The sequence below is a fragment of the Haliaeetus albicilla genome, chromosome 18, assembly GCF_947461875.1.
Source record: "Haliaeetus albicilla chromosome 18, bHalAlb1.1, whole genome shotgun sequence".
Classification (NCBI taxonomy): Eukaryota; Metazoa; Chordata; class Aves; order Accipitriformes; family Accipitridae; genus Haliaeetus; species Haliaeetus albicilla.
This window is the reverse complement of record NC_091500.1, coordinates 721,153-736,960: the sequence shown is the minus strand read 5'-3', so window position 1 is coordinate 736,960 and position 15,808 is coordinate 721,153. Positions and strand designations below refer to the sequence as shown.

General features: G+C 39.0%; 1 protein-coding gene across 9 annotated transcripts in view; it reads left to right on the top strand.

Annotated features, from left to right (window-relative positions):
* DTNB (dystrobrevin beta) overlaps positions 1 to 15,808 on the top strand; it is a 213,559-nt gene that overhangs the window by 20,830 nt on the left and 176,921 nt on the right. For 8 of the 9 annotated variants that reach the window (XR_011328562.1, XR_011328561.1, XM_069805389.1 and 5 more), the window contains exons 4-6: positions 522 to 602; positions 2,575 to 2,788; positions 7,831 to 7,916. Coding sequence is in view for 7 of the 9 variants with exons in the window: in XM_069805389.1 (XP_069661490.1) it covers positions 522 to 602; positions 2,575 to 2,788; positions 7,831 to 7,916 (381 nt within the window). In the remaining 2 variants the exon portion in view is untranslated. The remainder of the gene's footprint in view (positions 1 to 521; positions 603 to 2,574; positions 2,789 to 7,830; positions 7,917 to 15,808) is intronic. The other variant, XM_069805393.1, reaches the window with a different exon arrangement.

Sequence of the window (15,808 nt, the reverse complement as noted above, 5' to 3'; positions counted from 1 at the left end):
AGACTAGTGATAGATAATAGCATTCAAATCTTTCATGATGTGGTATTGTTTGAAGGTGTAACACTTACACATCTTGAAGTGGGAGGTTGTTGGTGAAGATAAGATTTTTTTTTTTCTTCTATGCTTTTTCTTCTTCTTCTTGCCTATCTAGACCTATTTGGGAGACCAAAAGCATGCTCCTGATGGGGCTGCAATGCAGATGGTGGTAGGAGTACCAACCGCCCCTTTTCTTTGTCTCTTATCTTTCGTGTACATGTCTTCCAACATCAGTGTGATCCTCATCCTTACCACTTAAGTCTTGCTCTCTTATAAGGTACTTGTATCAGTCTCAAACTTAGGTCAGTTTATAATATACTGCTGAAAATCACTTTACCATGAGATACCTAATGAAAATCTTTGTCATGTTCATAGGACAAAGATGATGTATGTGAAGAAACACTCATACCATTTTTGAAGTAATTCTCTCAGATAAGCTGAATGTTATAGAGGAAAGAAAAACACAAACTTTTTTTTATTCATAGGAGCACAGAATTTTGATGTCATCAGACTTTCAACGTATCGAACAGCCTGTAAACTGCGGTTTGTACAAAAAAGATGTAATCGTAAGTTGTAATTACTCTTTATCTTCAAAAATTTCTCATGCATGATTGTTTAAAATAGCCTACCCATGTGAATATTAAGTATAGCAAGAGTAAGAAAACATTTTGTCAGACAATGGTAGTTGTTACTTAAACTCAACAGAGATTAAATATATAATTAAAAAGAGGCAGCAATGTTTTTCCAATACTCTATAATATCTTCAGGTTTATTCTTAAATTTTTGAAACATTAAAAATATACGGGCCAGCCTGATGTGTTTCAGTTGCCCTAAGTGTTGGATGCAGGCAGTCTTAAGCTATTTGAGCTCCTGTTCCATCATGGTGTACTGCAAACCAACTGACAGGCACAGGTATGAGTTTGGTGATGCATTATAGAGTCACTAGCATGAAAGTCTGAATCTGATCGTGGTGGCATATATGAACTGTAGCAACCATAAAGAATTCTTTAAGTTCATACCATACTAGTCAGCGTAAGTTTTCTTATTCTCTTCCATGATCCTTTGACCTTGGATAGCTCACCAAAGCAAAGATTAATCCAAGGGTGAATAGGTGATACTACTTTGCGTTCTGCTACCAGTGTTGAATTGGACAAAGCAAAAAGCAGAACAGACTAATGTACGCAAGGATAGGTCCCTCCTCCCAGTGAAGTGGAGTTGGTGTGTGTCTTGTGTGGAAGAGGACAGGAGAATAGCTAAGGTGTCCTGTAGAGAACATGTGCAACTGCATGCTGCAAATCGTAGCTCCTCTGTAGCACAGCTGACCCTGGGATGTGTGAGTATCTTAGGGCTGTTGTGGCAGTACCTGCAGTGCCATTAGTTTGATGGATGGCTTACAACTTTTCATTCCTGTGCAGAAGTGTTAGTTCTTGTCTGTAATTCATGCTTTTGAACTAAAAATCTCTCTTAATCAGTAGAGAGGTATTAAGAAATGCTAATTATAGTACATTGCACACTTTGGGCCCAATTCACTGATGCCATGCATATGCCTTGGGTAACCTTTATACCTGTGTATGTATAGATGAGGCTGTGCATTTATGATCTTTGTCTGGACCACAGGGTGATCCAGGGGCATATGCTTGGTGTGACTAGGTAGCTTGGCTTTTATTGTTGTATTGTTTTTATGTGAGAAATATAAAGACAAGTTTTGGGTAAGAAATGTTAAAGATCACACTCTTCCTTCAGACCCTTTTTTATAAGTTAAGGAAGATGACAAAAGTTGTGAAGTTAGCAAATAAGTCCGTCCTTTATAACTTGGATCATGTTCAGTTTGGACTGATGGATTACTGTTGATCCCTAGATGTCTTCTCCCACTATCATGCATACCTTTCAACCTTTGGAACATTTTAAAATATTATTTAATGTCGTTCTGCAGATCACTTACTGTGGTTTTTGGAAAACTTTTTCTCCACATTGTTAACACTTCTTAGATATGCACTAAGATATGGCAGGGTAATTTAGGGAAACACTTTGGAGTACTAGACCTATGTTTACAAATTATGCTCTGGACTTGGCAACTGGATCAACTGGAAACAGTCATGGTTTAACTGGAACATCAAGTTCCTCCTTCAATACTCAACTACTAGTCAGCATGAAGATGTTCAAAATTATTGTAACCAATTTGTAGTGGATTTAGAATATGGTTGATGTCTTTCTCAAATGAAAATATCTAACTGCTAAAATGCACTGCATGATGATGGAAGATCGCTTTTCCCCTTTATCAACTTTTTCTGCCAGAGCACCCAGATGTTGAAGGGTGGAATGAAAGGCATGCAAGATGTCTGGGCACTGCTCTGTTATTTTAAACTAGCTGACACAAACTATGAGTATGAATATCAAGAGTCTGTCTCTCACTTTGAATATAGATAAGTAACTGTTCATTCCAAAATAAAAGCTAACATAGTATTCGGAAACAGTACCATAAAAGTAAGCTTGCATGCATTACAGAATAGAAGTTAATTTTTTTTCCTTTATTTTTAGTTCATCTTGTTGATATCTGGAATATGATTGAAGCCTTCCGAGATAATGGCCTTAACACTTTGGATCATAACACAGAGATCAACGTGTCTCGACTAGAAACAATCATTTCATCCATCTACTACCAGCTAAACAAACGCCTTCCTTCTACTCACCAAATCGGTGTAGAGCAATCCATCAGCCTCCTCCTCAACTTCATGATAGCAGCATATGACAGGCTAGTAACTCCTCTAGTTGTATTCTTAAACTAATTTTTTCTTTTAGTTAGATGAATGCAGCCAACAACTGCATGAGTCTCTGGCAAACTGTCTGCATGCTATTTCTCAAGTTCATGAAATTGTGTGTTGCTCAGACACACACATATATTTAATATCATAGTAGTGCCTGCAGAGATTTACATTGCCACAGAAGCAATGCTTTGTCTTAAAAATTGCTATCTTACGAAAAATAAGTTAGTGCCTTCTGGAACTTGCAGACTGCTGTAAGCCATGTATCTGAATTGAGGATGAAGTGAAACTGTGTTCTGCAGACTGTGATAGAACATGTTAACCTCATGGTGATATAGCACTGTTTTAAAAAGTGAAAGTGTTTTATTGAATCTTAATCAACAAGACCATTTTATAACGCTGCCTTGTTTTGATAGTCAGCCTGCATCCCATTCTAACATGCTGTGGCCCCGTAAAGGCTAATTCTCATTTCTTGGCTGGAAGAAGCTTGATTTCTTGTTCAGGGTACTGTCTAGGCATTTCCTTGTGTTCAGGTTTATGAGTTTCTTTCACAGCCTCTTTCTTCACAGTTTGGTCTGCTAATCTTCTTGAGTAGATGTGTCTCTGTGGGTTCTCCAAGTAGCAACTGCAAATCTTTCACTGTTGTTTAGCACTTCCTACTTTTTGTCTTATCTTTCTCACAGTCAGCTATTACTTCAGTCTTATCTTTCTTCTGCTTTTGCCCTCTCTCCTAGCAGTAGAGAACTGCTTGTGGGCAGGATGCTGTCACAGAGACTGAGGAGTTTTACCCAAGACAATCTGGAGCACTGAATATGCCAAATAGTTGTTGTGTTTGTAATGTCCAGACTTTGATCCTTCCCTAATGTGACTACTACGTATTGTCACCAAACAGAAGCTAGGTTTCCCCCACCCAAAAAAGTACCAAGACTTCAGAACAATCCCTGTCTTGCTAAGGACAGATAAAAACAACACAAAGCTTAGAGCAGGAAGACTGCTATGACAACAGAATCAAATGTGTATTTTTCTGTTTAGTTCTGATTTGGTATTAGTTGTGACACAAGTTGTAAGGGTTAGCTGATGGTTTTAGTTCTTCTGAGTCAGTTCACACTAGAAAATACAGCATTTAAAAATAGAAATGGTCATATTTTGGCTCAAAAGATTGAGGCTTTAGAGGTACGTTTTTCTCCCCCACTGCCCCCAACCCTGCAAGTTCTGCCTTTTCTGGAACCCAAGCAGCACGCTTGATCCCAGCACGGTATCACAGCTTCCCTTTAGATTCCTCTCTGGCACATGGGATTGAGAGAGAAGCTGGGATGCTGTGCTGTGTTGTGCAGTGGGAGAACCAAGAACAAGAGGAGATGCAGGGCTGAGGCTCCCTCTGCAGGAGCTCATCAACATGGCAGACATTTCTTTTTTGCAAAAGTACGCATCTGTGCTGGAATTGCATCATTGGGGTAGCAGTGTGGTTACTTGAATGCACATAGTGCAGTAGCTTCTTACAACGTGGTGCTTGTGGTGATGTCACAAAGTCATTAGCATTCCACCAAACAGGTACAAGAATCAAAGATTTGACTAGCGTCTTCCCCATGGAAATATTTAAGTTAGAACTTAGGTAAGTATGAAAAGTGCTCACAATGAACGCCTCACTGGAACCCATACAACACTGATCATGGTGCAGGAACGATGGCTCGTACTGCGTCAGTGGTGCGTTGTGAGGAGGAACGGCTGCGGTATGACGTTCCTTGCTGCTTTCTCCCACAGAGCTTTGCATGGGTGTATGACAATTTATTCCTGGTCTGTTTTTCCCAATAGCCTCTCATGGCTTTCCAAAGTCCCTGGCACCTCAGAGTAAAGGCTCATTCCCTGACCCCATTCAGAGCAGTCAGGTTTTTATTTCATCATTTCTAGAAATCGCATTTAATGTGACAGTGGGTTTAGTTGCTCCAGCTTCTTTTTTCTTTTTAAATTGTAGGTATCAAACCACACTGTATGTTGGTAATAAAGCAGTGTGCAATAAGGGGGAGGAAGAGGATGACCAACAAACAAGTGAGGCAGTGAGTTGGCGAGCAAAGTGTGGAGTGATGCGATTAGGAGGAACCTTGTAATCAGCAGAGCTGGAAGGGGCTTACTTCAAGCATATGCATATACATAAGGAAATGCCGACAGATCAGCATTGTGCAGAAAGCTCTTGTGTCTTTTCTGGGAACTGAGCATGACCAGGTGCCTCTCTGAAGTGGCTGTACACTATTGCATGCAGCTTGGGGAACAAAGAGGAGGAATTAGAGGTCTGATTCCTCTAGAGAGGACGCGGTGGGAGAGCTGACACAACTGGAGTGCTGCAATGGGTTCTTTAGGATGGACAGACGAGGAGGGGGAGTTGCCCTTTATGTGAGAGAGCAGCTGGAGTGCATGGAGCTCTGCCTGGGGATGGATGATGAGCCAGCTGGGAGTTTGAGTCAGGATTAGTGGGCAGACTGACATGGACATCATTGCTATGGGCGTCTGCTACAGGCCGACGAGTTAGGAGGATGTAGAGGATGAGGCTTTGGAACTGGAAGATGCCTTATGTATGCAGGTCCAGTTTTCAAACAAGTCCCTTGGTTCTATTTCCAATCCTGAGAACTCCTGATTGTTACAGGAGTTTCAAACTCAAATTGAAAGTTCTGCCCTTTTTCCTTTCGATAGGGAATTCAGCAGATTGAATAGCATTGGTACAAAATTTGATTTTGGCAAGTTGCTTAATAATTACAACTCTACGAGATTGCAGGGGGAGGAGTTTGGGGTTTTTTTGTGATTAATAAACAGAATGTCAGCAGAAGCAGGCCTAATGTCTGAAGGCACCATAAGATACCTCTGCAAGGATAATTTTTGTCCTGTGAGGAGATATTGATGGCTTTAGTCACTTGTTTTTTCTGGAAATTAATGCAAAGCTGAACTCTCTTTTTAGAGAAAATGAATGTCTATTAAAAAGGAAGGGAGAGGGGGGCTGAGACTATAACTTAAGGAAATTTGAATTAGCTAGTAAGATTTGCTCAGATAAAAGTGGAGGTCAAGGCTTGAAGAGGATGAACTTTTCAGACAATCAATTTCAGATACAGTCAAGTCTTTTTTTTTTTTTTACACAGAGATGGAGTGCCAACTTATTCTTTTGAGAAAGGTATTTAAGAGAAAAGACAGAAATAAAAGAGGATGGCTGAGATCTTTACCTTGTTGTTAACCTTATAGCCTTTATATAGCTTGAGATAAATATCTAATGTGTTTAGTTTTCTCCCTTTGCTTAGTTTCTTCAAACAGCAGTTAAAAGGGTACTGGATATCAACAAAGTAATGGCCTTTCAATCACCATTCCTCTTCACAGCTCTTCCTGCAGTTGTAGCTGTAGGGGAGATTGCCTCTTCTCTAGAGGGAATATTTGAAAAATACTCTGAGTCTGTAGTAGAGAAATAGCGTATTCTATTTCAGGTACTTCTCAGCCTGAGAAAGGTGGACAGTCTTTACCTCACCATGGAGTGTGAAATGTTACCAGAAGATAATATATGCATATTAACTCTGCATGAGAAAGGGGGCGGGGGGGGGGAGTTATTTAGTTACTTCCTGATGTCTCCATCTGGTTGCTCGTTTGTCACTGACATTAGACCTTGTCACTACTTCAGTACCATAAGCCAATATTTACTTTGAATAATTCTACTCTTAACATTTTCCAAGTGCTAGTCATCCAAGTGCGAATGTTAATTATGCATCTCGTTTCCACTGAGAAGTACTCTAGAGTTTTTCTAGATCTCTTCCAACACTCATCATGTATTTTCCCCATCATTGTATTTTCCATGATAGTACAAATTATCTGTCCAATACATCTAATTACAGTTACTTGAACTTATTTTAGTTCTTTTTCTCCCTTATATGTGACTTTAATTTTCTTGGTGCTTTATCAGTCTGTACCACTGTTGCTGTTTATAGTTAAGGATAATGACTCAGTATGTTTCTGTTTGGCAATAAGTTGCTCAGAATTCCAACAGCTTTTACCCACGTTCACACACATTTCTTTTGCGTTACGCACCCCTAAACCAACATTCAACCAAGTTCACAGTAACGGTGGCTTTACACTGAGATCGCCACACTGTGGCTGTCTTAACACCATGTATTGGAGGTTCTCTGACTCCTGTCTTTATTACTATGAAAGACAGAGAAAATCAGGAGACAGGGAGGCGGGATGCATGCCTTCTGGGCCAGCGCTAAGCTGGGAGAAACTGTTACTGATGTCAACTGCGCTGTGCTTTAACCCAGCAGGCCGCCTTCTGTGTTCCTGGTGACTTGATTCCTTCATAATTTCATCCTTATCTTTCTTTCTGGTAACAGGAATAATACACGTAGCTGTTTCTACATGTCATACAGTGCTGAATGGGCTTTTCATACTTTCCATAGAGACAAATTCATTTTCTCTTGCTGATACTAGAAAATTATTCCCCAAATGTGCCATCTTTTCTGATAGTACAGCAGCTTTATTAACTTAAATTAGAATAAAACATTGTTCACATTATTCCTGTTCTATGTGGTATGTTCAGGATATTGTACAACTTCTCCATTAGCTATGAATTACTGTACTATTTTTAGAATGAAATGTGTATTTCAACATCAGAGTTTAAATCAAGGAGTAAAAATTTGAAACAACTAACAAAGGGTAGCAGAGGAAAAAATGAGATGTATTACAGTGAGCAGATGTATTTTAATAGAAAAAATTAACACATTACTTTTTTATAGGACAGTTGTGGGAGGAACAAGACAAATGGTAGTCTCTTTATCTGTGTATTTTTCATAATTGTGCAAGAAAATTTGATTTGCGATTAGACACTTGTTAACTCTTCCAATATATTAAAAATACTAGTGTTATCACTGTTTTAATGTTATATTAAATAGTTTTGGCACATCTTAGTAGTTAATGGAGGGCATTTATGCATTTCCTTCCTAAGCCTCAAGTACTTTTGTTGCTTATCATTCTATGTAGTGATTACTTACCGTGTAATTTTTTTTCACAGTGAGGGCCATGGGAAGTTGACGGTATTTTCAGTGAAAGCTATGTTAGCAACAATGTGTGGCGGTAAAATACTGGACAAACTAAGATGTAAGTATTTTCAAGAAAATCAAACCATTTTATGAAATATTTTTCTTTCCATTACTGGCCACATATGTTTTATTGTATTAAGTTCTGAAAGCTAACTTCTTTGCCTATTCAGCGATCTTTATACTGAATTGAAGCTTGCTATATTAATGTTGTTGTTACATATGCCATCTGCTGGCCATAAAACATACTGGGTTTGTTATTGAGTAGGCTTTACAAGTACATTTGTTTATTTTTAAATGCTTGGGCACTTCTTTAAATGTAAAACTTCAGGTCTGATTTTTCTGATAGTAATGTCAAATTTCTTGCCGTTTTCCCTATTTTGAGTTGGGGGGGCTTCTGTATATCTTCTCCTTCATCTGAGGTGCTCTCTGCGTCTTCTCATTCTGTAATTCCAGCTTCTCAGTTCTTATTTTTTAACTCTTTTATTCTCTCTTAATCTTACTTCCTTTTTTCTTGTTTCCATGAGTCTTCTGTTATAGCAGTAGAGAATCAGTGATATCCATAAATACTGGTTTTGTCCTTTAGTAGTAATTCTTGTTCTTCTATCTTTCTTAGTGCCAAGGTGTGCTGTTATTATGGGTGTTCCTTCATTTCATTTCCACCCTGAAAAGTTGGGAAGTTAATCTTACTGTCAGTGCCAGATTTTTACTGTTCAGGTCTTGTCTTTTTCACTTCACCCTAAATTCCCTTTGTGAAAGTTATCTGGTAATAATTAATTCCTCCTAATCTCCATGGTTGTCATTCACTGTAAATAATTCTTTAGAGTTTTCTACATCGTTAAGCTTCTTTATTATATTTGCTTTAAAACTAGCAATGTGAAATACTAGTGTGCTGAATTAAACTATATGACAAGGTCTGAAAAATAGTGAGAGATAATTGCATGCACATATTAATATTAAGGCTGCACATGTTTCAGTACCAGGAAATGTAGGGTTTTTTTAATCTGGTAGTAACTATAAAACTCTCTGATTAAAAACAAAGCTGCAGGTGACTAAAAATTAGTGTTAAGTAAAGGGGACAGGCATATATGACAGAGAATATTTAAGACTTCTTAAGCATTTTTAACCAATGAATTACCTCTATAAAACGTGCAAGATCAAATACTGGGGGGAAAAACAGAGACTGTATCTCCTCAGTAAAAGATTACATTTTGGATTCAATTAAGGTAAGATTTGAGGAGGTTACGGTATATGAGCAGTTCAGTACAGGCCTGGGACAGAAAAAGAGCATTATTTCTAGAATTAGCAAGACAGTACTGGAACACATCAAGAAAATGGCAATGTGACCTTTTTAGTGGAAAAGGCAATTAACCACTGGAATTAAATGTTACAGGAATCAGTAAACTTTTGATCTTTTCAGACAAAGACCTAGATATCGTTCTGGAAGCTATATTAAGCCTCAAGTTATTGATTCAAAAGGTGGCTAGTTAAGATCTTTCACCTTAAGGACATCTTATTTAGTAGTCCTATTTAACAGGTGTGTCTAGTCTTAAAACTTAAAGTTTGTGCATTTAATGTACTTTTCTCTCTCTGTCTTTTCATAATGTCTGCTTTTCTTCATAGCATTTGAAGCCTCCTTTTTTCTTATTCTGTTGGCTTCTGTTTCCTTTGCCACTGTAACTTTCTTCTTTATTAAAATTCTTAACTGACATTCATATACATTGAAGGAAAGGCTTTTAACTACTTTCACTGAATAGTGCTGCTTATTATAGCTTTGTTATATTCTGGTTGTCATGCCTTTTGCTTATTCTTTCTTGTTATCTTATCAGCTGACCTTTAGATTGCATTGTACTTCTGGGATCTTTCCTTCAGTATCTGCTGTCCCTTTTTTCTTGGTGCACTTCTCTTTGGATATGGAGCATTATTTTCAAAGAGCATGTGACTTTGAATTTGACATGTTTTGGACAGTAACACTTCTGTCTTTTTTTTTTTTTTTTTTAATTCAGTGTTAAAACTCAGTTCCTCTCCTTGCCTTTTCACTATGTCACACTGACTTCCCACCATTTGATGTTTCTGGGCTAGTTCTTATGACAGAGCACTAACTGTTGACCACACCTATTTAAAACCTGGTTTTGGTGAGGGTTTTTTCGTTGTTCTGTCAGGTACAATATCTTACGAGTCAACTGACAAAGAAAAATTTCTTTATCCATAGCTATAACGGTAATGCTGATTTGCCACTGCTTTGTATGGTCATGGCACTTTCTTCACGTGCACCGTCTCCTGTGGACACTCCTCTGTCACTTCTGGATACTCCTCTGTCCCCTCGTGCTCATTGTTGTCTCTGCTTAGTTGGAGAGAAAGACTGGAACCACCTTACTATTATTCTATAAAATGCTCACAGTGCCACATGCAAGGTTAGACATGGAGGCAGAGTCTCAGCACAGGATTGTCCAGGAAAAGGGGCTTTTGGCTAATTTGGAATTGAGATTTTAGGAGTATAGGAAATCTGTGCAGGAGGGAAAAGCTTTCTCTGAACCAGGATAGAATTAGGCTGTTGACTTTTCAGCATTCTGTGGAATGTGGGAGAAAATCTGAGATTCAGGATACTAGGATCTTATAAACCTTCTGGGGGCAGAGGAGAAGAGAGCAAGTGTGTCGTATTGTTAGTGGAATCAGTTTCTGACTATCACCAGAACTCAAGAAAAGTAATAAAATAGCTGAACTATTAACTGTTGGTTACCTGTCTTTCTGAAAACTTTCTAAGGGGCTAGGGAATGGGAAGAAGAAAATGTCATGTGAAGTTTGGGAGGAAGGATTTGGGGACGTGCAAGCCTGTATACCTGATACATGTTCTGGGCAAGCTGTTAGTAATAAAAGGTGAAGTTAGTTGCCACATGGATAAATGAGGTTTTATTGTTGAGGGAAATGGCTTTTGTGAAGGGATGCCTTATAAAACCACAGGAGTTCATTAAAGGAGACAAAAAAAAAAAAAAAGAGAAAGATGGACAAAGGAGTTCTGTTTCTGCTACAGACTTCTTGGATTTCTGAAAGGCATTCAGGAAGGTCTTTTATCAAATGCTTAAAGAGATTTAAAAGTTTGATGAAAGGGATGAAAGGTGGGGTCTTTGCGCAGGTAGAAGACTGTCTAAAAGGAACCAAAAAGAAGCAATAAAGATCCTTTTTGTGTATTGAGATTGGTGGATAGTGCTGGACCTAAACTGTTTTAAACACGGTCATAAATGATGTTGGAAAATACAGTGAAAGGGGACAATTTGATACAAAGTAGATCAGTGTAGTAAAAGCTAAAATAGACTGAAGAGTTGTAGCATCATCTGACAACACTGAGTAACTGTGAAATAAAATGTTAGGTGAAATTCAGTGTGAATATATGTGAAGTGCTGCATGCTGGAGGAGTGAAGTGTAATCCTAATGTGATGCACAGAAAGGTGAGCTAAGAAGGTTGTTGCTCAGAGGAGAGATCTTGGAGCTATACTTCTACGAAGATGTTGATACTCTGTGTAGTAATGCCTAAAAAACATAAGAAATGTTACAGAGGGTAAGGATGTGAAGAACAAAGTGGAGAGGTAAAGGCACTGTATAAATCCATGGTGTCTTTATGCCTTGAGTAAGTGCTGCTCTAGTACCCCCCGTCTGGTACTCTGCCCTTTCCAGTTCTGATACATCTTTTCTGAGAAGAACGACAGAGATCATCAAAGGTAGAGAAAGCTTTCTGTACAAAGAACAACTAGATAGAGCAGGATTCTTCAAACTGGAGAGAAAAATGGTGGTAATAGGGTAGTGTTCTATAAAATCATGAGCAACATGGTGAATAGAAAACAGCTGTTCCTTTCCCCTTCCAGTACAAGAACTAAATGGCAGTAACTGAAATTAGCAGTGACAGATTGAAATAACAAAAAACAATACTTCTTTAAACTTGACCAAAGCATGCTGTTGGTATCAGACGTTTACACCACTTGATTACTCCTTGAACCAATTTCACTGAAGGCAAATTCATCAAAGGTTGCTGAATGCAAAGATACTCTCAGTGAGTGGAGGAATATTCTGGGGAACGTGCTTGCCTGAGCCATATGCTCTTGGGATAAACAGACTTTTGATCTGATCTGCCTCAGCTGTTCTCCTATTCTTTATTTCTTCTTCTGATTGTTATGAATATGCTGTCCTGGTTTTTTTTCCCTTTCCTGTCTTTCCCACCTGTGTCTGATTACTGACCCATTTCATCACTGAACTTCTTCTGTTTCCAGTTTACTTGTTCCCCTGATTCTACCCCCACTCCTGCACTGCCTCCACTCCCTTTCCTAAGCAGGCTGTCAGCTCCGGCTCAGCTGGAATACAAGGCTTTCTGGAAATCCTGGAAGTTGTAAACATATATTTTTTTTTCTCATCTCATAATTTATATGAATGATAGTAGCTTGGTCTCTCCACTTGCATATGTACAGTCTTATTTTTTTAAATTCTGAAAATGTGAACAAATGGAGTGTTTTTCACTCCATACAGTGTCTGACAGCACATATGAAATGGGAGTTGTTCAATGATACCACTTTGCTGTCTCTGGAAAAGATTATTTCCTGTGATATGATACTCCTTGCAAAGGAGTTTCTTTACATGGTGTGCGAGGTAGGAATTGTAAACCCAGCCTACTGCTATGGACTTTATGATTTTTGCCATAGCTTTTTAAGCCCAAGAAATGCTGTATAAAAATGTCAAATTTTGTAGATTCAGATGATTTCATTTTGGCATTCAAGTAGATTGATTATGAAGTAATTAGTGTTTCCTTCCATGTCATTTCTGCAAGTAAATTGCAAACAGAACTTCAAGTAATCAAGACTCCATCCTGCTCATTTTAAGGGCTGTCTGACTTCTCTAATGACTGGCTCTACCTGTGTGGTGCTCCTTGGCTCCTTTGCCTCACTAGCTCATTTTTTCCTCTCACCATCTGGCTCTGGTAAGCCTTTAGTGCTTACTGAAGTTCACCCTGAAAATTCATACAATAATGTGTGCTAAATACTAGGTTTCACATAATAAAGGTCCTGAAAGTTAAGCTGCTGTAGATGAATTAGCCTGATTGTGGGGTTTTGATTTTGGGGAGAGGGTATTTTGGTTTTTGGAGGAGTAAGGGTGAAGGGGGAGTTACTTGTTTTGGTCCTAATCAGTGGACCAAAGTAGCAGTAGTAATAATATGTGGTTTGTTGTGGTATCCCATCTATTCAAACTGAACAAGCTCAGTGCATGATTGCATGCAGGCTTTCTTGCATCTCATTTGTTTATAACAAATGTTAGGAGTTGCCACAACATCTGCTGATCTGATAGAGGTAAGGCTGCTGCAGTGTCATGTCCCCAGTCCACCAGTGATGAGGGTAAGCATGCATTCCCAGTAGGAACACGCGCACGCCCCCACATGACAGAAAATACCCATGTGAACACGAACAGCACCAATGACCTTGTTCTGTTCCCTGCCTTCTGCCTGATCAGGATGAAAACCTGTTAGTGGCATAAATATATACATATATGCACATGCCTGTACAGTATGGATCTCTCCATTGACTGGCTTTAGATGCTCATCTGTCTAGTAGCTGGTCCTTGGAGCCTCTTAGATCCTCTGGTCTCTCCAGTATCTGTCCCAGACTTAGGACCTCTCTGATACCTAGCTCTCAAACTCTAATCACTAAATTTTCCTCCAAAAGCATGTTCACAATCTCCTTGTAGGTGTTTGGGTGGTGTTATTAGGTCTTAGTGTCTTATCTTCTCCAGACTGAACAATTGGTGTTTCCTCAGCCTGCCCTCATAGGGGAAGTGCTCCAGTGTACTGACCATCCTTGTAGCCCTCTACAGAGCTCACTTCAGTTTGTCTTTTATATTCTGTGATTCTCAACAATTCTCTGATTCTGGGGGTTCCAAAACTGGATACAATACCTAGAAGAGGTCTGACAAGCGCTGAGTGGAGGAGGATAATCACTTCCCTCTACTAGCTGAGCTCCTGTTTGTACAGCCCAGGATGATGTTGGCCACCTTTGCTGCCAGAGCGCGCTCCTGGCTCATGTTCAGCTTGTGATCTCAAAACCCAGAAGGACCTTTCCAGCAGAGCTGCTCCCCAGCCAGGCAGTCCCCAGCCTGGATCACTGCCAGAGTCTTTTCCTTCCCAGGGACAGGAATTTGCGTTTGTTCTTTTTCAATTTCATAAAGTTTCTGCTGGCCCGCTCCTCCAGCTGGTCTAGGTCCTGCTGGACGGCAGCCCTTGCCCTCAAGGGTATCACCTGGTCCTGCCAATTTGGCATCATCTGCAAACTCGACAAGAGTGCGCTCTGGTACCTCTCCTAGATCATTGATAGACATGTTGAGCAGGTCATGTCTCAGGACAGATTCCAGCAGTAGTCCACTTGGTTTTGGCTTCCATATAGAATTTGACCCATTATCCACTACCCTCCAAGCCTGATCATCCCAACCAGCCACTCACCCATCTGGTTGTTCACCCATGCAGACTGTGACATCACAGGTTGGATACTGGAATGTCGTGGGGCAATAAAAAGTAAAAAACCTTGCTCGAGTTGAGGTGAATGATACCTACAAATTCAGTCATCTTATCACAGAAGACAATCAAGCTGGTCAGGTGTGATTTAGCCTCGGCAGAACCATTTCTTTCCTGTATGCAGGAATGTGCACCAAGAAGATTTGCTCCATGATTTTCCCAGCAGCTGAAGTGGGACTGACTGGCCTGTATTTGCTTGGATTGTCCTTTTGATCTTAATACATACTTTGGATTAATGCCAAAAAAACCTGCACACACATACACACCCAAAAAGCACAGTCAAACCAAGTTATCTGTTAAATTTATTTTCTTGGCTTTTACCGATATTACACCTGCTATTTAACAAATATTTTAGGAATTTGTACAATAAAAATTGACAGCTTCATAGGAATTGAGACACAGGATACACTCAAGGTCAAGACCCTAGAAAATGAGGGTGCCAGGTTTTTGTTGTTTTTTTAAGTTAATTGGAGAAATGGTTGAGCCTTCAGCTGAAACTGTACAAAGCATCAGGCAAACGCCTTGATTGGAAAACACAGAACAGTCAATTTTGGCAGTTATAAGCAACTGAAAAGAGGCTCTCGAGGGAGCTGTTGGACAGGTTTAACAGATGATATTATGAGTTCTGTTCTTTGTAAAAGTTTTACTACAAACTTTTGAAAAAAGGAAATAGCAAGTTACACAAGTACCATTTTATGTTGATATTTTGGGGACTGAGAAGTGCTTTTTGTAGTTCTAAATTTTTTTATTCTCTCTGGTTAAAAATAAAATTATAGCATAGTATCATTGAACTTAAATTTTGTATGAGAATTAAAATATAATACCTTGTCATCAGGAAACTCTTAGCATGTGCCTGTTGTGACCCTGAGGTGAGCTCTTGAGAAATTACATTGTTAGCTTCTGTTTTGCTTGAGGTTTTCTCTTTGAGGGTAATTTACTGCCCTTTAAAAGGGCAGATGACTATATAATTATATCCTACTAATCTTTATCTTTTCCAATTTCACTGGTAATTTCCCATGTGGAAGTTCCCCGTGTAAATGAGTTCAACTTTACTTTGACTATAAACCCACTTTTTTTATGACCACAAGATATAGGTTAGTAAGGTTTATTTGGATTATTTTTGTTGTTTAATTTACCCTTGATATAGCCTGTTCTATTTTATCTCACTTTCAATTTATTTCCATAGCTTTAATTACTTTCTCTTTAAAATCATTTAAATCTTGCATACTGTTCAGATTAATAGACTGTATATACCCAGAAGATTTCTGTCCTTTTTTAAATACAAGTACTGTCATGTTCCAGTCATGTTCTACTAGTCCCACCTTGACAGATTTATTACTAGACCTTCAGTTTCTGTGCATTTGCCAGTTCTGGAGTGATTCTGTTCTCGAATGGATTAGGATTCTGGA